General features: G+C 43.3%; 2 protein-coding genes across 3 annotated transcripts; one reads left to right on the top strand and one right to left on the bottom strand.

Moving 5' to 3' along the window:
- Positions 1 to 6,768: 6,768 nt before the first annotated feature.
- Positions 6,769 to 15,524, top strand: LOC109891526 (netrin-4-like). The gene is made up of 10 exons (XM_031824988.1): positions 6,769 to 7,377; positions 9,282 to 9,751; positions 9,852 to 10,187; positions 10,283 to 10,409; positions 10,695 to 10,883; positions 11,159 to 11,372; positions 11,476 to 11,606; positions 11,727 to 11,795; positions 12,026 to 12,196; positions 12,364 to 15,524. The coding sequence occupies exons 1-10, from the start codon at positions 7,326 to 7,328 to the stop codon at positions 12,498 to 12,500; spliced, it is 1,896 nt and encodes a 631-aa protein (XP_031680848.1). The 5' UTR covers positions 6,769 to 7,325; the 3' UTR covers positions 12,501 to 15,524.
- On the bottom strand, positions 13,468 to 23,994 carry LOC109890984 (mitochondrial intermembrane space import and assembly protein 40-like). 2 transcript variants are annotated; one of them, XM_020483206.2, is made up of 3 exons: positions 23,836 to 23,994; positions 20,916 to 21,014; positions 13,468 to 17,581 (listed from the first exon to the last, which is right to left on the bottom strand). In XM_020483206.2, the coding sequence occupies exons 1-3, from the start codon at positions 23,843 to 23,845 to the stop codon at positions 17,145 to 17,147; spliced, it is 546 nt and encodes a 181-aa protein (XP_020338795.1). In that variant the 5' UTR covers positions 23,846 to 23,994; the 3' UTR covers positions 13,468 to 17,144. The 2 variants fall into 2 exon arrangements, with proteins under 2 accessions (XP_020338795.1, XP_020338794.1); XM_020483205.2 differs by having other exon boundaries at positions 23,824 to 23,991.
- Positions 23,995 to 24,146: the final 152 nt, after the last annotated feature.

The following is a 24,146-nucleotide window of genomic DNA, read 5'->3' as shown; positions in this document are numbered from 1 at the left end:
TGTCCACAGCTGCCACATAAAGACTTGCGTGCCATTTTATTACTTGATTGCTCTCCAATTATGTCTGAATGACATAACTCAATGATATGTCACATATTGAAAATCATAGAGGCCTTCATGCACAACCATTCTGTTTAATATAAATGTCCTTATTATACCATGTTGGTTCCAATTTGTGTTCACTGCCTGGAAATGCCATCAGTCTAGTCTGTACATAGTTTGTATGTTTGTTTGTATATTCTCTGCATTTAGAGGAATCAATTCCAATTTTGTGGGTCTATTCAACAATTATTTGCCCCTAACATCTACAATGGGCCATACACCTGGAGACATTAGGTTTATTTGATTTACAGTACTGAGCGTGTGTGCCACAGTGCCAGGAGCTAGGAATGTATCAATAAATTCAGCTGTGGACTGTTCATTTCCTCACATGCATGTGGTTTAAAGGGAATGATGTATTCTTTACAAAAATATAAAATGCAACATGCAACAATTTTAATGATTTTACTGAGTTAGAGTTCATATAAGAAAATCAGCCAATTGAAATAAATTCTTTAGGCCCTATGTATGGATTTCACATGACTACGCAGGGGCACAATCATGGGTGGGCCTGAGAGGGCAAAGGCCCATCCACTGGGGGGCCAGGCCCAGCCATTCAGAATTAGTTTTTTTTCAACAATGCTTTATTACAGACAAACACTCCTCAGTTTCTTCAGCTGTTTGGGTGGCTGGTCTCCGACAATCCCGCAGGTGAAGAACCCGGATGTGGAAGTCCTGGGCTGACATAGTTACATGTGGTCTGCGGTCGTGAGGCCACGACCGGGAGGTCCGTGGGGCGACGCACAATTGGCCTCGTGTCTTCCAGGTTAGGGAGGGCTTGGCCGGTAGGGATGTCCTTGTCTCATCGCGCATCAGCGACTCCTGTGGCGGGCCGGGCGCAGTGCGCACTAATCAAGGTTGCCAGGTGCACGGTGTTTCCTCCGACACATTGGTGCGGCTGGCTTCCGGGTTGGATGCGCGCTGTGTTAAGAAGCAGTGCGGCTTGGTTGGGTTGTGTATCAGAGGACGCATGACTTTCAACCTTCGTCTCTCCCGAGCCCGTATGGGAGTTGTAGCGATGAGACAAGATAGTAGCTACTAAAAACAATTGGATACCACGAAAAAGGGGTAAAATTCAACAAAAAAAAGATAAAGGATTCTTACACGGAACCCAAACCGGCTGCTATCGTGCACAAATGTACTTTGTTCCCCTACACCAAATGCAATCACGACACGCAGGTTAAAATATCAAAACAAACTCTGAACCAATGACATTAATTTGGGGACAGGTATTACATATGTATGACAATTTAGCTAGTTAGCTTGCACTTGATAGCTAATTTGTCCTATTTAGCTAGCTTGATGTTGCTAGCTAATTTGTCCTGGGATATAAACATTGAGTTGTTATTTTACCTGAAATGCACAAGGTCCTCTACTCCGACAATTAATCCACACATAAAACGGTCAACCGAATTGTTTCTAGTCATCTCTCCTCCCAGGCTTTTTCATCTTTGAACTTATATGGTGTTTGGCATCTAAACTTTCATAGTATTACCACGACAACTGGCAAAACAGTTTGTCTTTCAATCACCCACGTGGGTATAACCAATGAGGAGATGGCACGTAGATACCTGCTTCTATAAACCAATGAGGAGATGGGAGAGGCAGGACTTGCAGCGCGATCTGCGTCAGAAATAGGAATGCTTCTATTTTAGCCCTTGGCAACACAGACACTTGTTGGCGGCGCGAGCAGTGTGGGTGCAATAATTGAATAACATATATTCCTAAATTTATTTTGCAATGCGAGCGGTAAGGTCAGGGTATTAGGCTCATACAAAGTCAGAGAAGCATGTGGTAGAGTGGATATTGGATATATTCAACCATGCATAAAGTCCAGATAAGTTATTGTGGTAGGCTATCAAGCCCATCCCTCAAACTTGTCTGGTTCATAGTTTTACGTTTTATTAGCCATATGTACAGGACACATACTGTACACACCGTCAAATGAAATGCTTAAGAAATAACTAAATATTGAATACGAACATAAAGTTAATGGCTCAGTGGAATAGAATAAACATTTAAGCATAAGTATAATACAGAAAGGGACAACTTATAGTCCAATATTTACACAAGTTTTGGGGAAGAGGTGTTTAAATTGTGCAGTATTTAGCAATAATAATAAGAGTCTGGTAGCAGCAGTTGTGATGTGTGTAGCATGAATGTATATACTGTGTGTGTGTGTGTGTGTGTGTGTGTGTGTGTGTGTGTGTGTGTGTGTGTGTGTGTGTGTGTGTGTGAGTGAGTGAGTGCATGTGTGCTTAGGAGAAGAGACTCAGAGCAGGTGGTCAGTCCAGTTCAAGTATGCAGCAGTCTAATGGCTTGTACATAGAAACTGTCCCTGAGCCTGTTGGTATCAGACCTCATGCTCCGATACTGTCTGCCCGACGGTAAGGGAGTGAACGGCTCATGGCTGGGGTGTGTGGGGTCCTTGATGCTGCAAGCCTTCCTCAGGCACTGTTTTGAGTAGATTTCCTGGATCGGTGGGAGCATTGTCCCAGTGATGTACTGGGCTGGAGGGTGGAGCAATCCCCATACCAGGCTGTGTTCATCTGGTCAGGACATTCTCGATGGTGCAGTGGTAGTATTTGGAGAGGACCCGGAGTGGCATGTCGAATTTCTTCAGCCACCGTAGGAAGTAGAAATGTTGCTGTGCTCTTTTGACAAGAGTGGTAGTATTGTTGGTCTGTCAAGTCCTCGGTGATGTGGACTCTGACGAACTTAAACCTGCTGACTCTCTACTGCAGTTCCTTTGATTTGGATCGGGGCATGTTCCCTCATCTGCTTCCTGAAGTCAACAATCAACTCTTTTGTTTTTCAAAGTTGAAGGACTGGTTGTTGTCCAGGCACCACAATGCCAGTTCACTTACCTCCTCCCTATAGGCTGACTCAGTGTTCTTGGTTACCAGGCCTACAACTGTGTTGTCGTCAACAAACTTGATGATGGAGTTGATGTCTTGCAAAGCCACAGTCGTGGGTGAACAGGGAGTACAGCAGAGGGCTGAGGACACACCCCTGGAGGGCCCCTGTGATAAGTGTCAGTGTGGAGGAGTTGTTGTTGCCAATCCTCACAGCCTGTGGTCTGTCCCTCAGGAAATCGATCCAGTTGCTGTGAATGCTGAGCTTCAGTCAATGAACAGCATTCTCATATAGGTGTTCCTCTTGTCCAGATGTGTTATGGCCATGTGAATAGCGATGGAAATTGTATCTTCCGTGGATATGTTGGAGCGGTAGGAAAATTGGAGAAGGTCCTGTGTGACTGGCATACTGGCCTTGATGTGTGCCATGACCAGCCTCTCGAAGCACTTCATGATGTCTGTGGTGAGTGCGACAGGGAAATAGTCATTTGGGCATGTCACCTGGTTTTTCTTGGGCACTGGGACGATGGTGGTCTCCTTGAAGCAAGTGGGGACAAACACCCTTGGACAGGGACAGGCTGAAGATATCCGAGAAGACACCCACTGGCTGGTCAGCATATGCTCTAAGGACACGGACAGGGATGCCATCTGGGATGGCGGCTTTGTGAGTATTCACTCTTTTGAAGGTTTTCCTCATGTCAGCCTCGGAGAGCGAAAGCACCTGGTCGTCCGGAGCAGCGAGAAACTTCTGGGATGGCTCTGTATTGTCTGCCTCGAAGCAAGCATAGAATACGTTAAGCTCATCTGGGAGGGAGGTTTCAGTGGCCATCACAGAGCTGGATGTGCCTTTGTTGTCTGTGATATTCTGAAGTCCTTCCCACATGTGTCGCAAGTCTGAGTTGTCAAACCCTAATGTTTTGCGGATATGTACCTGCTTGCCTTGTATGCGTCGCATGCCACTGAGTAATCTGGGTTTGTTCTGCTCACATGGAATGGTGCAGCATATCATAGTGTGACAATGAGCTATCAAGCCATAAGAATTGGGTTATTTTCGCCAGCGGTTCAGGTTTCTTCAAACTGGGCATCAAAGAGAACTGTAATAAGGAATTACTGTGGCTGAAAAAAAACAGGAGGAAAAAGTAGATAAACTAATTTCCTTCCCTGCCATTAAGGAGGCCCTGGTTTGTGTGCTGTAAGGCTGCTAGCTGGTATGCACTCTGCGGCTGGTTCACATTAACCATGTTCATGAGCCCTTGCAAATAAGCCTACCTCACACACTCTACTCACGCTCATTTACGGAATCCTTGTGGATGAGTCTGGAATTCAGTCTGTGTGCCGCCAGACCGAAAAAAAAGCCTATCCCATGCAGGGCAATTTTGGTCGATTTTAAATTGTTATTGCACAGCCTGGTCTCACAGACTAGATGTAACATTGTAAACATACATTTGAGACACTAATTAGTATTATATGGTATGTTTGGTATAGTTACATGAGACAGAAGGTTACTTAAGGCAAAAGCAAATGTAGGGTGGATGGTCAAGGTGGATGGGTGGGCATATAACACAAACGTCTAAGAATCCAAAGGTTGCTTGTTCAAATCTCATCACAGACAACTTTTGCATTTTTGTAACTACTTACAACTTTTTAGCTACTTTGTAATGACTTAGCATGTTAGCTAACCTTTCCCTAATTAACCCTAATCTTAACACTAACTAAACCCTAACCTTAACCCTAACCTAGATAATGTTAGCCACCTAGCTAACATTAGCCACAACAAATGGGAATTCGTAACATATCATAAGCTTTGCAAATTCATAACATATTGTACAAATTGCAATTCATAACATATCATGTGAAAGGATGATGGACATCCACAAATTAATACAATATGAAACGTAACATAGCATAATAAATGGAGGGAAACAGATTTACATTTATTGTGTTACATCAAACCCTGAATCCAGGTTGTCATGTTCTGTTGGATGAAGAGAACAGTGTCACTTCATGTTTGTAAAAGGGGTTGGGTAAATTACGATTATTCTGCTAGCAGCACAAATGTTGATGTCACATTCGTATGGTAATGAAACCTTCAAAATAAATGCCCGCATTTCAAAACATTGCAATCTGGACAACTCATTCAAAATCATTTTAACCAATGACTACTTTTATCATGCCAACAATAAAAAGCAATACGTTTTTTAATGAAAACAAACTAAAAACATGGTTAAAAAAATAAATAAATTGAGACCAATAATAGAATACTATGTTTACACTGGTATGCCGAGAATATTGGGCTGTAGAGAGAAACTTTTCTACCCGTCTCAGCTAAGGTGGGGTGGGAAATACTCAGTAGGGTCTATACTAACCCAAAAAAATTTGTTTTGGAGGGGGACTATGTAGTGCATATTCAGCAGCACTTTGTTCTTCATTGACTTGTAGAGAAAACCTTTCTGTCTCAATTAAAGTGGGGTGGAAAATATGCATTAGAGTCTTTACAAACCACATATGGTTCGTTTTGGAGGAGGACTGTGTTGCAAGGCCTGCTGATTACTTTTTACTCTGCCTCTTCCATATCTCCCAATACAATGCACTGTAATAGACTGAACATCGGATACATATTATCTTGTAGAGAGAACTTTGCTACCTGTCTGAAATATGACTTGGTACAAGTATTCATTTTTGTACCCCTGGTAAAACATTGCTTCCCTGCACTGACTGCAATTTGGAGAGTATAAACATTGAATGTGGAGGAGATCATTGGCAAAGAAAATGTGCAGGTAGCATTTCATTGACAAAGATTCTATAATTTCACACATATTGCTGTTTTGAACCAATGGTTTGTGCAGTCTGTCCTGTTTTCACTGCCTTTCTTTACATATGGAAAAGTGATGATTCCTAGAAAGAATGGCACAATAGGAATTTGATTCCTTTACTTTTGCTGCAAATAAGCCCTTCCAGCTATATGCTTGAAGATTCCTGACACCTCTTTGTGAATGGACCTTTTCCCATTCATAAAGGGTCAGTGTAAACACCGACTTGGAGTTTCTCACCTAAATTCATCAATAGCTGCTTAAGCTGACAAAAACACACTGGAGTGAGTCCTTGCTTATTTGGATCATTGGCTGTTTATCTACTTCATCCTCAGAATCATTAGACTCAAGTGTTTCCTTGCTTATCAGTGGTTCTACATCTGTGTTTTGGAGTCATCTTCACAATATTTGAGTGTGTGCATGTTCCTTATCGGTTAAACTACTATCTGACAAGTGCTGCTGGATGTGTACTACACAGTCTCACTCAAAAACGAACCATATTTGGTTAGTAGAGAACCTACTGAGTATGATCCACCCCACTTCAGCTGAGACAGGTAAAAACATTCTCTCTGCAAGCCAATATGTATCTCATGTACAGTGTATTGCACTGCAGTGAATGGAGTGTGTGAAGTAAGGGGTCACCAGCACTTTGTATTAAAAGCATTACTCAGCAAAAGAGACCAATTTAAGTTTTGCAGACTCTATTGAGTAATTCCAATAACATATATTTGTATTTGACCTACACAATAGCTTTCAACATATCAGTATTTGTGTAAACTTTCAATAGAAATTGTATGAAAAATACAATAAAATGTCAAATGATCCATTTATTTTAAAAAGTTGTTAGCATGCTGTGCTAAAAATGCATGTCTTTGCAGGGGACTCTTACTATGAAAAAATACAAATAAATCCTCGATCGTGCTGCCAGCATAATATCCGGCTGCTATGAGAACGGTCATGGGTAAATGCCAACCAATCTCAGGGCGTGTGTGAGCCCATTTAAACTCTCACTCAAGACAACACTTAACCGTAGGCGGCTTCGGCATAGGCTACACACATAGGGTCCTGCATAGAGTGTAGAGGTGTAGCAATAACATGACAATGTATTGTGCGAGGAAACACGAGCTGGTATCGTTGTTGACATGAGGGCATGCCTGACTTGTCCCTAGATGAGATCTGTGCGACAAGGACCAACCGCGCACGGAACACTTCGTCATTGATCAATGCTAATTGTTAATTCTCTGAATGCGAATACAATCATTTCCCCCATCATTATTAATGACAAGATGTCAAACAAAACATTTGGATGACTCGAACTGCGCCTCGATAGGATTTCAAATAACAGGGATTTGGGCAGGTATGCGCAATTTTGATGTTCTCATTGGAATGCGCTCATTTTGGGTATAAACAAAAACATGTGATGCTGAAGCGCATCTGCACTACCGGCGAGAATAATTCGACTATTTGACTGTGTGCACTTTTGTTGTCATTGGATTCGTGATAACTCATCCAGCGGGATTCTGAGCCTGTGAAACCACTTACAGTTCGTCTTCGATTTGAGATGCTGGCGATTACCTGCACTTTAATTTTAGCGCTCATGCAAAGCGGGACAGGTGAGTGGCCATCATCTTGATATTCATTTGATATGACGGGATGCAGCAATAGGCTATCAGCCAACTAGCCAGATTATAGGCTATTTCTGGAATTCAAGATCACCATACATAGGCTATTTGAACTCTTATGAATAATATCCTAATAGGCCTATGGTATTTCCCCATTTTAGATTCGATTTTTCCCATAATATAGGCCTAATGCTTATGTTGGCTACGCCTGTATTCGGCGCTATTATGGTGGCGACGCAGTGGATAGGATTGTATCATAATACATTCCATTGTGGGATGAATTGGGTACACAGTGCCGTGCCACCAGTTGAAGGTTCCGTAATCTGGCTTGTTCTCTTTACAGTTATGAATGGCACATTTGATCGATAACTGAAAGCCTATCACCCAGGCCCGATCCTTGCGAAGCGCCCAAAAATACCAGAGCAGTTTTCCCTCACGCAGAAAAACAGCTGTCTGTCTAGAACTCACGTGCACTGGAAACGGAGGCCCCGGAATAGGCTACAATGTTGCAAGTTTGCTATAGCTACAGCTTCCGGCTTGACCCAGTTGATTGATTTGGTACAATGTTGCAATTCACTAGATAGTTAAAGTCAAGACAAATAGAAAGGAAGGCACAGGTGGGAAGTAGAGGGATAAATGCGATTGCAAGAACCTGTATTTTCATCAGGATATTTTGTGTTTTTATTTGTCGGCTTTATATATTTTTACTTAGTTGACAATGGAAGTTATAGGCTTACTGAATTGGCCTAAGCTATCTCTGAGTTCCATGCGCTCATTCCATGCGCTCATCTTTAGCCACCAATGGCCCACAGTTTATCAGTCCATATGGCAGAGAGCACTGTATCAATGCGTCTATATGTCCGAGGCTGGTGCTCTTGCATTCGTTTAATTTAAACTTGATATATGTATCATTTGAATTCAGATTTGTATTAATAACCACGTGACAATGATTTAGAGAAACGAAACTTTGTTATTGAAATGCGCATATGAGCATTCTAACTGGCACGCAGATCACATCGGTAGAAATGGTAGGATCAATTGTAAGCTTCCCCAAACATGAAACTCTGTATGTTAGCTACCCAGGTTTTCAGGCATGGCATTATCTTATAAAATGCAGTTCATATTTTCTTCTTAGCAATCAACAGCTCAGAAAATGATGAATAGGCCTAAACTTGAAATTGCTCATTCTCATGACAATTTAGCCCACTGCGCAAACTCTCTGACAGTAGTCTTGAGTAGCATAATTACATTCAATTGGCTTTTGTCCATTTTACTTTGACCTGTCATGTTTTTAGAATATGGTGTGTTTGTTAACATGTTAATTCATATTCACATCGAAGCGCATTTTTATTTAAGAGTGCGCCATTCATGCTATTTGATCGAAAACACGATTATGTAAAAAGTGTCATGACATTGTCATAAATCTGGTCGCCCTGTAGTCTACAGAAAAGCCCAAAGAGACTATATACTCTTTCTATTGTATAGGCTACATGATTTATGTTCGATGACGTTGACAGAGCATTGGTGGAGCGCCACAGTGCTGCGTCTCCAACAGCACCATGGAGAGGCACGCTGGGCAAAGACAAGCTATATATTGTGCGCACCTGAGTTTGGCAAAGTGGGCTGATTATCATGGGGCGGCATCTGCGCTCACATTAATAGCCTATATGCCACTGGGTGAGATGTTTTCATTGTTTTGGGGCAAAATTATGTGAGGTGTTCTGTGTTCAGAAAATGCAGCACTCATCAATCTGCTGTCACCTGATTTACTCTGATATTATTGGGTTAACGTGGATGACGCAGCCTCCTTTCCTGCTGGCCACTGAGTGCATTGACACAGATCTCTTATTTTAAATTTCTTCTGCATTAACTCTCTCCATCCACCCCATATTCAGCCTCGAGGTGTGTAGACCATGCCTGCAGTCCTCCCATGGGCAACCTGGCCAGTGGCAGGACCCTCACATCCATCTCAGGCTGCTGTGGGAATGGGTCCCAACACTCCCCATGCCCAACTCTCCTCCACCCCTGTCCAGTTGACCCTCACCCACCTGCCCACATGGTGGATGATCCCTTCCAGCACCCAGCCACCTGGTGGGCCTCGGGCATGGGCACTGACCAGGAGGAGGAGGTCCGTCTGGACCTGGAGACTCGTTTCTGTCTGACCCACGTGGTGCTGCTGTTCCACTCACCCAGGCCCGCTGCCATGGCCATGGAGCGCTCGCAGGACTTTGGTCGGACGTGGGAGACACTCAAGCTGTTTGCGCAGAACTGCAGTCTTGCGTTTGGTCTTCCTGATGACACCGGTCAGCCTGGCTCGCTTTGTACGTCCCGGTACTCCAGTGCCAAGCCGTGCAGCAGGGGAGAGGTAAGGCGACAGAATGTCTCATTTACTCTGTGGTGTAAGACACCATTTTAGAAGCACAGTAGACAAACAGTATACAGTAGACCCTTATCTTTCTCAAAAGGTAATATTCCGGATTCTGGGCCCTGGTGGATTAGTTGACCCCTACAGTCCAGAGAGCCTTTCCCAGCTGACCCTCACCAACCTCCGCCTCAGACTTCTCAAGGCCCAGACCTGCCCATTATCTGCCGCACCTTCCACCTCTTCTTCCTCCATTGGACTCTCCTACCCTCCTACGGACCTGAATCTCCCCCTCCTCCCTTCCCCCCAGCCCAGCTCAGAGCCCCCTGCCTCAGCTCCCTTTTCCATTTACACTTTCCTGGCTCGAGGTACCTGTCTCTGTCATGGCCATTCAGAACACTGTTTACACAGTGGAGGACAGGACAAACTGAAGGACATGGTGAGTGTGGCCTGCTCAGTGTGTGTGTGTGTGTGTGAAAAATGCTTCATTATCTAAGCTTGTCCTTTGTGTTAAATAGCCCTGTTTTATTGCAGGTGCCTGGCAGGTGTGTGTGCACTCACCACACAGCAGGAGAACACTGTGAGAGGTGTGCCCCTCTATACAATGACCGTCCCTGGAGGGCAGCCAACGGCAGCAGTGGGGAGCCACACCCGTGTCACAGTGAGTGCCCTACTAAGATGGGTCAATGGCCAGGCAGTGCTGGGTTGCCAACTCAAATCAAGCTCATGTTGAGAGATCACAGAAATACTTCAACACTGTTCATATATCAGTTATTACTTTTCATTCAAACATGAATAAAATCTCCTGTAAAAGTTTTGCTTGCAGGGAGGTCAAGACTCCAAGCCAAACCGGGAGTGTTGGCAAACCTACCGTTGGGTGTCATCTCATAATCTATCCTTCCAGTTGACTAACCCCTCCGTCCTTCGTTGTCTCCCTGTGCTCCAGAGTGTGAGTGTTACGGCCACGCGACAAGCTGTCACTTCTCCCAGAGGGCGTGGCTGTCCTCAGGGGCCACCAGTGGGGGTGTCTGTGACGAATGCCGACACAACACAGCAGGGCGCAGGTGCCAGCGCTGTCGCCACGGTTACCACCGCCACCCAGCCATGCCCCTTGGCTCCTCCCACATCTGCACACGTAAGTCGGGACAACCTATGGACAAGTGAAAGTAATATAGAATAACGTGTGAATGCTACATTTCATCTGTTGTACATTAATTGTTGTCCCACATGTCAGTGAATTCCAGTTATACATCATGTATAACAGTACTTGAAATTGCAGGCATGGGTGTATATTAAAACATCTGTCTCTAATGGTATGGATTTGTCACAGTTGTATGTGTGGGTAGAGCGAGAAGAGACGAGGGAGAAATATGTGTGTGTGTGTGGTAAGTCTTTTTCTCTCTTTCACAGGTTGTTGGTGTGACCCACTGGGCTCATTACCAGCCAGCTCTGGGGAGGAGTGCCCATGGTGCCACCCCAGGAGTGGACAGTGCCACTGCAGACCTGGTGTGGGGGGAACAAGCTGTAGCCACTGTCTCCCTGGGTACTGGGGCTTTGGGGAAGAGGGGTGCAAACCCTGTGCTTGTCCCCAAAACTGTGACCCCGACACTGGGCTTTGCCTTGACAGGAAAGACATTTTTTTTCTCTACTAAATCCAACATTTCTAATGTGTCTTTCTTTCCTATTACCAGTTTCATCTGACCTCTGTATTCTCCTTGTCATTTCAGCAGCTATGCAAATAACCAGGTTTTCAATGTCCCTATGGGGGGCAAGATTCCTGACATGGACCATGCCTTGACCAGTGAGGGTGAGGCAGTGTGGTCAAAGGAACTGGCAGTCTCTGCCATGCACTACACAGGTGAATGATGATGCACACTAGCATTAGAGTTATGCACCTCACTACGTAAAGCTTGCCATCACTGGTTTGAGTAAACATATTCATGTACTGCTGACACTGTCTGTCTATGGCTCCTTCCAGGGAAATGCAGCTGTAAGGAGAGAAAGTTGAGGAGTGTCTCGGATCTCTGTAAGACCAAACATGCCTATGGTAAAATATTTTCCAAGGCTCTCACATACTATACATCTTACAATATTTAAATTTTCCCCTCACTCTGTAATGGCCTCTTGACCATTGGTCTAGTCAAGTGATATAAGTAGTGCATACAGTACATGGCGTTAAATTCCGGTGAGGATTTATGCTACATTAGGCATACATTCCACAATCCTTTGATTTAGCTGGGTGTAACTGATGAATGTCTTCATGTGTGTCTGTGGCAGTGATCAAAGCCAGTGTGTTGTCTGCTCATGACAAGGGGAGCCACGCAGAGGTACAGGTCAAAGTTCGCAAGGTCCTGCGGTCAGGACAGGTGCCCCTCTCCCATGGCACACACAGTCTCTACCCCATATCCTGGACTATCCGGGGGTGCACCTGCCCCATCCTTAATCCAGGTAACCCAACATATACATCACCAAACAGAACAGAGTAGTGTGCTACTATATTCAATATGTTCTAAATATTGTCCTTATTTTTCCACAAGGTTGGGAGAAACTCTGTTCACTCTGATATAAGTTCTAATAAACAGGATTGAGGCTGAACCCTCTCCCTCTTCTTCCAGGGGTGGAGTACATGCTGGCGGGTCCAGAGGAGGCAGGGACGGGACGCCTGCTGGTCACCATGCAGAGTGTGGTGGTTCCCTGGACCTCCCAACTGGGGGCCCACATATCAGAGGGCCTAAGGCAGGGCTGCCCCTGAACACCCTCTCCAAACCCATAACAGAGCACCCTGAATGGAAATCACTGGTTCACTAGATCATTCAGGAAAGGGACAAACTCAGTGGATAAGGCTTGACCAAGTTGTCTTGACCAATAATTGCTATGGAAAATCGTGCCCATATAAGACTACAACCCTGCCATATGATGCAAAGAGGATGGACTGGATACTGGAATCTTTAGAGCCTTTCTTATGAAGATGATTTAACTTGAGCTCGTCCTACATAGACAGACAGACAAACACCCCCCTGGAATCTACTAGACACAACAAACCCTAGTATACCAGCTTTTCAGACTGTGTATAGCCAAAGCCATGCCTTTTTATGCCTACCAGGTTCTCAGTACAGTACAATGCTGCTTTTGACTGCTTTTAGTATACTGTATTTTTTTTCAGTGTCCAGTTCCAATCATTTATTTTTCATGTGTAGTGTGCTAATGAAAAGTTCAACAAACACACACGCACTTATTTACATTTTGAGGCACATAAAGGCATCCATAGGAGAGTGCACTGCTTCCAGTCTGCAGCCTTCTTGATGAGGGCTCCCCAGGTCAAGCCACTCCATCTTATTTTCTATTGTTCTTCTCCATGTCTCTTTTGGGCGTCCTGTCTTTCTCTTCAGCGTAGTGCAATCGCAGGGTTCGCGTTCTGGTGGCAGTCTACACACGTCCCAGCCACCGCCATCTTTTCTGCAACAAATAGGGCCTACAGAGTACATAAAAAGATCAACCTGAGAAATGTAAGTGTAAGGAACATGCAGTTAATATCTTAATCTTTAAAGATACAAGGTTCAATGTATGTGGTGCAGTTTCACCGAAGAATGAACAAGATCCCAGAGGACGAATCACTTTCAAAGCATCATGGTCCAGTCGTATGTTTCATAGTTTCATTTGTGTTTGAACAGTATTTAAACATATGGGTAGAAATGTTTGAAAGAGGTAATAAGACATTGTTCAGTGATAACTTTAATCAGGACAGGTAAAAGAATGTACCAGTGCATTAAAGGCTTGAAATGACATGTTTCAAAAGCAGGTGAAGGAAGCACCTTCTATGTACTCAGTCTTTCTTCATAAGAACATGAGTTGTTGATAATAGCGGCCAGCACCAAACATATTTGACCTTCCAGGACCTGTGGCACCTAACCAGAAGAGTCATATCTCAAAGGCTCAAATCCTGAGATTTAAACACACTGTATCTCACATTTTCACATGAATCCTGCATTGATGTCATTGCATTACAAACACGCTATGGCTGTCTGACTAAAACAGAATCTGTGTTAAAAGGTCTTTTTTTGACACCTTGTTTCAATGTTTCAAGTTCCTTGCAGACAGGCCACAAGTGGCCAATGTGATTTATAGGATATTTATTTGTATCAAAATATGTTTTACCTGCAGGCTGCAATGTTTTTATTTGTTGGCTTTATGTATGCTATTTTTTAGTCTACATAGTTGGCAATGGCAATATAAGTTAATTGGCAATATAAGTTACTTTTAGAATTTTGATGAACCATATAATGATTTTGAGATACTAAGACTTTATTATAAATGAAACTAAACTTTTACACGACAATGAGACTTTTGAAAATAATAACTGGCAGGCAGATTGGTAGAAATGGTAAGATAAATTGACACTCCAAATTGAAAAGGTTGCCGACCTGTGGTGTAGCCTATTACCGGCAACTTCAAGGTCATCAGCAAGGGGAGGAGGGTTGGGAACAGGTTTTTTAAGACAATCAGAAATACTATCAGTTCCTCATATGGGCACATTTATAGGTCTACATTTGTGCGCAAACCAGGTAGCCTTGGCCTACTTCTATGCATAATCTGGCGCGCATCATTAATGAACATTGACAGGAGCGCTACAAACAAAAGACAATCCAAACATTGATAACTCCGTAAATGGAATGAAATAAACCAAAAACACGTTCCTCACAAGCGTAGCTTAGGTTGTGCGGTCGCAAATAACGTATCCACTCCGACAATGCCATAAAGAAATGTATTTTTTGCGACTGCTCGACCAACAGCCTATCGAACAGTTGACTAAATGGGGTCAGCCCTAAAGCACACATCTCAAGTTAGGATTTAGCCCCAATCTTCCAAAGCCCTCCCTCTGATTATTAGTGTCATTGCCAATGACCAATACATTTCCAACAGCTCCCTCTTTCAAGAGACTATTATGCAAACCATAACCAAATCCCAGTTGGCACGCAGTGTTTAATTATCTCCTTTGAGGAAATGATTGCATAGACAATGGACTTCCACTTTATTCAGGTATATGGGTTATGAAGAGTGGTCATTGGATGGAAAAATCTATTAAGTAATAGTGAGGTAAAAATCAAAGAACAGATTGGTGGAAAAACATCATGCCAACAGCAACATTCAGGACTTTTGACAAAACTTAAAATGTCACATGATCTTTGAGCAGCAATTTAGTACACAAGAGTAATCAAGCTTTAATCCTATCTCTTACCATAATCTGTGAAACACAAACATGCAGTAGGGTTGGGCAGTATCCAGATTTTCAGATCATAACATCCTTTTCTCATACCGGGATATTACGGTATTACAGGCTTCGTACACAAGGCGGCGCAAAAACACAGCAAAAACAAACAAACATTGGGCGTCTAACAGAATGTTAACAAAATTAGCACAGGTAATAGCGAATTTCAATGGGGGCTGACTAAATATGCTAACGGGCGCCAACGAAAATAAAGGAATTGCAAAAACAGGCAATCCAGCTCATAAAGTTATACATATATAGTTAGGAGCTACCAAATGTTATTTTTGGTGAGTTTGGACATTTACAAGTGAATGTGAACGTGAGACACTGTGCAAATTAACAAAGTTCTGATGCATGCTTGTCTGAAGGAAGAACACTACTGGCTCTGAAGCAGCATGTGTAGACTACACATTGTGCCCGTGTGGAGTCTGGAGTCGCTAGGGCAACTGGCCTGCCTGCTCTGAGAAGATGGCAGGCAGAAAGCTAACACGATATGATGCCTCCACTTTATTAATTCAGCAATTTACTTAGATTAACTAGCAAGTTAAATTTGGGGTCACTTTAATTTAAATTTGAAAAATGTTACCTTTATTTAACTAGGCACGTCAGTTAAGAACAAATGTTTATTTACAATGACGGCCTACCCCGGCCAACGCTGGCCCAATTGTGCGCCACCCTATGGGACTCCCAATCACGGCTGGATGTGATGCAGCCTGGACTCGAACCAGGGACTGCAGTGACGCCGCTTGCACTGAGATGCAGTGCCTTAGACCGCTGCACCACTCGGGAGCCAATTTAATGCATCATTTAATTTTTTTAAATAAATATCTTGCAGCGTTTTGTAAACGCTGACGTAAAATGCTACTTAATGTAATTTCTGCTCTGCATCAGACTCAATTTGTGCTTCAATTGCACTTCTCCACTCGGATGAGAATTCACAAATGGGCATTATATCAGCAGACAGTGCTCTGACTGATGTGAAGCTACTTTTATCGGTGTAGCCAGCCTACTTTTCTTCGGTAAAAGATTAACTCCAATATTAACGTTAAGCAAAACATTAGGAAATGTAGCTGGCTACATTCTTTCTATGATAAACAGGCACACGATGGCCATGCATTATTTTTGCTAAAAATACCTTGCTTTTTCATTACAAGCTCATTTACTTGTGTGACTGCCAGACAAATAGCGTTGCACTACTTTTGTCATCTGATTACAATGAAGCTTTTTCTGCCTAATGTGTTGCACTAACGTATTTTTTCTGAAGGAAAACTATAGTTGCACTTCCCTGATCACTTTATTGAAGAAAAAAAACACGACTTTCAATATACAACGCGACCCGTCAATACACAGCTGTTCTCACCTCCTCCCGCTTTCTCCAGTTGTGCTATTTACAAACAAACAACCACGTGATTGGCTCAACTGTTCTGGGGACCTATGTGAAATGAAGAACTACCGGTGAAATGAAGAACGCAACCTGCTTTCTTCAGTTGACTGTGTGGGTATTTACTTAAAAATTAGCAACAAATATTAAAATGTATTGAAAAACATCAAATAAATAGTTGAAATGTTCAATGCTATTAACAGTATTGAAAAAAACATCCCGACTATTTCCAAATACCCTGGTATGAGGTATACCGCCCAAGCCTAACATTAAGTCAAGTGATCACAAACTAGTCTGACCAGTAACATTGATAGTAGGTTACACACCTCCAGTGTAGAATTAACATAGAATGGCACAAATGATCTGATTTGAAGCTTGATAATAAGCAGCTAAATTGTTTTGGATGAGAAACCTTTAACTAAAGTCCCCTTCAGCGAACAAGTCCTCCTCTACAAACTCCCCACTGTAGGAACATCAGTAGCTCAACAACCACTGGATAAAAAAGCATAAGAAAAAAGATGTGTATTTCTTTTGTATTGTCCTCCTCTTCTCACAGCATATTCCCTGTAGGAGACTTAACTCCTCTGCAGTTCTAGGCCCCCTTTAAAAGTAATTCTCCCTCGTGATGAATGTTGAACCAAGAGAACAGGTCTGAGGCATCAGTTGACAAAGCTGATCTCCCCAGAGAGTGGTCTGTGCACGGCAGTGGTTTCAGGGAGAGACCGGGGGATGGTGGAGAGTGGGTGATTTTAGCTGGCAGCCTGGCTGTCTGTGGGAGGGGTATTGTCGGATGACGGGGCAGACTCAGGTGTTGGGGAGGACAGGGTAGAGTCACTAGACGCCACTGGTGCTGAGGACGAGTCCTCTGCCAGCTCAGGTGAAGTAGAATCAACGGGGGCAGAGCCCTCAGCAGGCGCAGGGGCATCTGCCCCTCCCACGGCAGTAGCATCTTCCCCTCCCGCGGCGACTCCCTCGTTCTCGTCCTCCTGTGGGTAGAGCTCGGGGTACTTCTGCATACACTCCTGCATAGCGCGGAAGTTGTCGATACACTCTGAACCCTTCACCTCCTCATTGCTGTAGTGGAAGCAGGAGAAGGCCTCCTTGAACTGTGTGCCACAGGGCCCGCTAGCCATCCCTCCCAGGCATGGACAGTTCCAGTTGATCTCCCCACTAGGCAGAATCAGGCCTAGGATATAAGAGGAAAGGGCAGGGGGATACCTAGTCAGTTGCACAACTGAATGCATTCAACCAAAATGTGTCGTCCACATTTAACCCAACCCCTCTGAATCAGAGAGGTGCAGGGGGCTGCCTTAATCAACGTCATCGGCGCCCAGAAAGCAATTGCTGTTGAGGGTTAACTGCCTTACTCAAGGGCAGAACGGCACGTTTTTCCACCTTGCTGGCATGTACAGTGCATTTGGAAAGTATTCAGACCCCTTGACCTTTTCCACATTTTGCTACGTTACAGTTTTATTCTAAAATTGATTAAATAGACATTTCCCCCTCATCAATCTACACACAATACCCCATGATGATGAAAAAAAACAGGTCTTTAGACATTTTTGCAAACTTATACAATTTTAAATAAATAAATATCACATTTACATAAGCATTCAGACCCTTTACTCAGTACTTTGTTGAAGCACCTTTTGGAAGCAATTGCAAATAATTCATTAAAAATCCTACAATGTGATTTTCTGGATTTTTTTTCTCCATTTTGTCTGTCATAGTTGAAGTGTACCTATGATGAAAATCACAGGCCTCATCTTTTTATGTGGGAGAACTTGCACAATTGGTGGCTGACTAAATACTTTTTTGCCCCACTGTACCACCCACCACTGCGACCTGTATGCTCTAATCGGCTGGCCCTCGCTTCATATTCGTCGCCAAATCCACTGGCTCCAGGTCATCTATAAGTCTTTGATAGGTAAAGCTCCGCCTTATCTCAGCTCACTGGTCACGATAGCTCCAGCCGATATATCTCACTGGTCATCCCCAAAGCCAACAGCTCCTTTGGCCGCCTTTCCTTCCAGTTCTCTGCTGCCAATGACTGGAACGAATTGCAAAAATCGCTGAGGCTGGAGACTTATATTTCCCTCACTAACTTTAAACATCAGATATCCGAGCAGCTAACCGATCGCTGAAGCTGTACATAGCCCATCTGTATATAGCCCATCCAATCTACCTACCTCATCCCCATATTGATTTTATTTATTTTCTACTCTTTTGCACACCAGTATTTATACTTGCACATTTGCACATCTATCACTCCAGTATTCATTTGCTAAATTGTAATTACTTGCTACTATGGCCTATTTATTGCCTTACCTCCTCACGCCATTTGCACACACTGTATATAGACTTTCTTTTTTTATATTGTGTTATTGACTGTACGCTTGTTTATTCCATGTGTAACTCTGTGTTGTTGTTGTTTCTCACACTGTTTTGCTTTATCTTGGCCAGGTCGCAGTTGTAAATGAGAACTTGTTATCAACTAGCTTACCTGGTTAAATAAAGGTTAAATAAAAAAATACAATTCAGAGACTTGTCCCAAAGATACTTCTGTGTTGTCTTGGCTGTATGCTTAGGGTTGTTGTCCTGTTGGAATGTGAACCTTCGCCCCAGTCTGAGGTCTTGAGTGCTTTGGAGCAGGTTTTCATCAAGGATCTCTATGTACTTTGCTCCATTCATCTTTCTCTCAATCCTGAGACTCCCAGTCCCTGCCTCTGAAAAACATCCCCTCAGCATTATGCTGCCACAATAACACCTCTCCCCTATTTGACCTAGATAGTTTGTGTCTGCATTGATATGTAGGCTACGTGTGCCTTTTTAAAAATGTATGTAGTTCTGTCCTTGAGCTGCTGTTGTCGAATGATGTTCTGTATTATGCCATTCTGTATTTGTCACGACTTCTCCCGAAGTCATTTCCTCTCCTTCGGGGGGTGTTCGGCGGACGACCTCACCGGCCTTCTAGCCATCACCGATCCATTTTTTTATGTTCCATTTGTTTTGTCTTGTTTTCAACTCACCTGGTTTCAATTTCCTAATTACATGTTGTATATTTTCCCTCTGTTTCCCCCATGTCCTTGTCGGGAATTGTTTATTGTAAGTATGTGTGCTTTATGTGACTGGTGCGATACGGGTTTTGTGCCCATGTGTTTTGTTATTTTTGTATGCCGGTAGTTATGTACATTAAACGGCTCCTGCTATTTACCAAGTTCTGCTCTCCTGCGTTTGACTTCCCTGCCACCAGTTACGCACCCCTGACAGTATTATGTTTTATGTTTTGTGTGGACCCCAGGAAGAGTAGCTACTGCTTTTGCAACAGCTAATGGGGATCCTAATAAAATACCACCATGCTTCATTTTAGGGATGGTTTTGGCCAGCTGATGAGCGGTGCCTGGTTTCCTCCAGACGCATTCAGGCCAAAGAGTTCAATCTTGGTTCCATCAGACCAGAGAATCTTCTTTCTCATGGTCTGAGAGTCTGGCCACTCTACCATAAAGGCCTGATTGGTGGAGTGATGCAGAGATGGTTGTCCTTCTGGAAGGTACTCCCATCTCCACAGTCAAACTCTGGAGCTCTGTCAGAGTGACCATCGGGTTCTTGGTCACCTCCCTGACCAAGGCCCTTCTCCCCCGATTGCTCAGTTTGGCCAGGCAGCCAGCTCTAGGAAGAGTCTAGGTGGTTCTAAACATCACCATTTAAGAATGACGGAGGCCAGTGTGTTCTTGGGGACCTTCAACGTTGTAGACATTTTTTGGTACCCTTCCCCAGATCTGTGCCTAGATACAATCCTGTCTCGGAACTCTACAGACAATTGCTTCGACCTCATGGCTTGGCTTTAGCTCTGACATGCACTGTCAACTGTGGGACCTTATATAGACACAACAGGTGTGTGCCTTTCCAAATCATGTGCAATCAACTGAATTTACCACAGGTGGACTCCAATCAAGTTGTAGAAACATCTCAAGGATGATCAATGGAAACAGGATACCCCTGAGCTCAATTTCAGGGTCTGAATACTTATGTAAATAAGGTATTTCTGTTTTAAATTTGTAATATCTCTCTCTATACACACACACACTCACACACATATATATAGTGCCTTCGGAAAGTATTCAGAGCCCTTGACTTTTTCCACATTTTGTTATGTTACAGCCTTATTCTAAAGTGGATGAACAAAAAAAATATCCTCAGTAATCTACACACAATACCCCATAATGACAAAGTGAAAACTGTTGTTTTTTAAACATTTTTGTCAATGTATTAAAAATAAAGAACAGAAATACCTTATTTCTGTTCATGAGTATTTTTATTTATTGAATCCATTTTAGATTAAGGCTGTAACATAACAAAATGTGGAAAAAGTCAAGGGGTCTAAATACTTTCCGAATGCACTTAATTGACATGGTTGTAAATTCAGAATTCACCTCTTTGGTATCTTTGTAGTGACTACACTACTGTTGAGTGTTTCATAATCCTTCTACATCCCTGACATGAATTCACAGCCCACTTACCCTGGTCTTCGTAGGGGTCATTGGGGTCATCTGCAATGAGCTCAGCGTTGCTAGGTGCTTCATGGTCTTCCTTGGTAACGAAGATGATGCGATCTTTACCTGGCAAGGCGAAAACACAGGTGAGACGATGGCATGAAAAGATGCGATCTCTAAGGAAACAATGGGCACCCTGCTATGACCATGACATGCTAATTGCACTTCCCCTTCCCTGTCTCCAGGCTGGTTTTATTAAAGCAAAGTGCGAGACCAATTATACAAATTCATGGTTAATATGGTCTGACTGACCCAATAAACACACAAATGCATTTATCTATTGGATCAAGGCAAGTGGTTGGCTATTAATATGTTGGCCATAATAGCTGCTAAGTTTACAATTCGACAACAGCTGTTTTTCACCAGAGTTCTGTAAACATAATGCTGAATCAATGCCCACTAACTATGTTTAACCAGCAGGGTCCAGATATAAAAACAACTGAACTGTCACCTGACATGACATGCGCTTCGATTGCCAGAAGATACCGACCCTACTTGTTTACACTGAGCTGCACTGAGGTCGGAAAGCAAATAATGGTTACATTCGGACACCGTAGAGCCGGCGCGAGACGTGGGTCGGATGTAGGGATGGGATATGCCACTGTATTCAAATTTTACCTTCATCCACACAGCTCCATCGAGAAGATTTAAATAGTGCTATTTTCTCTGAAAACCCTTTTCATCCTCATGCTAGCTAGCAGTAGCTACAGCTGCCATTATGGAATGGCATGATGCGTTAAACAACAAAGGAGCTGATTGGCTGACAAAGCCATTCCAAAATGGCTGTGGTGGCTACAGCTAGCGAGCATGAGAATGAAAAGGGCAGTTTTCAGAAAAAAACTAGCAGTATTTCAATCTTCTTGACGGAGCAGTGTGGATTTGGATAAAGGTACAAATTGGAGTACAGTGGCATATCCCATCCCTGCATTGAGGTAAGTTTAACTATCTAGCATGCTCTGCACATCTGTCTGTAAGTGTAAGGTACCCATAGCAGTATGGATATGTGCAAAACTGCTATAAAAGGCCTTTTCACACTGCATTGTTCTTAGCCCCGGGCTATCATAGCCAGTCTAGCCTAGCCTGTGTTCACACAAGCATTTGTTAACCCTAGGCTAAGCTTTAGCCCTGGGCTAAGGAATCACACTGGTATTCCACAGCCCAGGGCTAACGGACAAACATGTGACCAATGTTATAAGCAATACGGCATTTATTAACACATTATTTTCATCTTGCGTCTAGTCTAGCATTTGATTTCCAACAGTTTGTATAAACTTCGCCATATGCCTGTCTGACCTCAAACAATGTTTCATTTTTGAAATTCTTTCTCACCCCTGTACAGAGAATGGTGTGCATGAACGAGGCATCAACTTTTCAGATCTAGTAGGAATCATTCAACAATATTATTATCATGGATATATCCATTTAAAAGTAAATGGAAAATCTATGAAAAGAGACGAATTAAGTGTTTGCTGCCGTTCCATTTGTAGTGTTTGTAGCTTTAGTTTGATAAGTGAGAAGACATTAGCCAGCCAGCCATAATAACCATGTTTGTTAGGCATAGCAATCAATGTTTTTGCATGGATTTGGTTTTTGTCCTCAAATAGGATTAAATAGTATGAATTGACTTGTCAAAATAACAGTGCAGCTTTATTGATTGGACATTCTAGTAGCTGATTCACACTGGAAAAACCCCAAAAGTGCTCCGGAGCAGGGCCAGCTTGTCCTGGGCTAAGGTTGGTCCTAGCCCACTTTAGAATGTGCAAGTGTGAAACTTAGCCCCAGGCTAAAATCGCTCTTAGCCCTAGCCTAAGGTGCAGTGTGAACACACCTTAACATGCTGACCAGACCTTCAAATGCATGTTGATTTTGTCCACACATACCAGATGCAATCAGGACACGCAAGTTGAAATATCAAAACGAACTCTGAAAACTATATTAATTTTTGGGACAGGTCAAAAAGCATTGAACATTTATGTCAATTTAGCTAGCTTGCTTGCTGTTGCAACTAATTTGTCCTGGGATATTAAGTGTCCTTTACTCCGACAATTAATCCACAGGTAAAAGTTTGTTTCAAGTAATCTCTCCTCCTTCAGGCTTCTTCTGACTTTATCAGGTGGTCGGCAACCAACTGTAAGGTGCATTAACACTACCACCCACGTGGGGATATGCTCCTAAAAATCAATGAGATGGGAGGCGGGACTTTCAGCACATCACAAATAGAACTAAATTATATAAATGCTACGCAGAATATCGTGAGCAGTGTGGGTGCAATGATTGAATACCATGTACGTGTACATTTATTTTGCTCCCGCAACGCGAACAGTGTGGTCAGCATGTAAGTGTATCTTTTATTGGAAGGATTGGTTCTTGCTGAAGAAAGGTAAAGGGCCATACGTTTCGAAAGCCATGTTGCAAGCCATGATTGACGTTTATAACGTTTTAAACACAGCGTCGTGGATGTAGTTCACACACAGAGTAGTCGTGGGCAAAGCGAATGGCTGAATGCCACTTCGAGTCAGAACTAAATGGAACCATGCTCGCGTTTTGACCTTAGTGTAAACAAGCGTAACGGTATCTTCTGGTAAGCGCTTTGACAGCTCTGCCTGAAGTTCTGGCTAGCGTGGAAGTTAATGTGTTCGTCTCGTACGAATAGCCTTCCTTTACAAATCAGATTAATCCTGAGAATTTGAATGCCCATTTATAGACCTCTTCAAACCCTATAACTGACTGGAACTAAGCTACATGAAATTACTGCACAAATCAAGCTGGAACCTGCATCGCAAGTTAACTAGGTCCCTAACGTTACCATGCTAGCCCCTTCCATGACATTCATTGGACAAGCGAAATGAATGAAAAATCTAAGGTGCACTATTACCCTCTTGCTTACAGTACGACATGACAGACGGTGGTGATATCCGTTGGTCCTCTACTTTGATCAGAAGCAACGACGGTTTTTGTACAATTAGCTGCAGTGAACATAGCCATGTAACTAATAACCGCCCGGCTTCCGTTTCCTTTGACCTCTCTTTGCTTCGATTTCTGGACGCAGTCTCATGACGTCATCCGGGCAGCCACTGGTGATTTGTGCAGCAGTTCGAGGTAGATCCAGGATCAGATTACACAACCCCCATAATGAGGATTAAAAACAATGAGGCTGGACCAGTGGTGCGGGAAAACTCCTACCAACAGTACCAGGTG

Source organism: Oncorhynchus kisutch, linkage group LG5, assembly GCF_002021735.2.
Source record: "Oncorhynchus kisutch isolate 150728-3 linkage group LG5, Okis_V2, whole genome shotgun sequence".
Classification (NCBI taxonomy): Eukaryota; Metazoa; Chordata; class Actinopteri; order Salmoniformes; family Salmonidae; genus Oncorhynchus; species Oncorhynchus kisutch.
The sequence above is the reverse complement of the archived record's forward strand: the minus strand, read 5'-3'. Positions and strand labels throughout refer to the sequence as shown.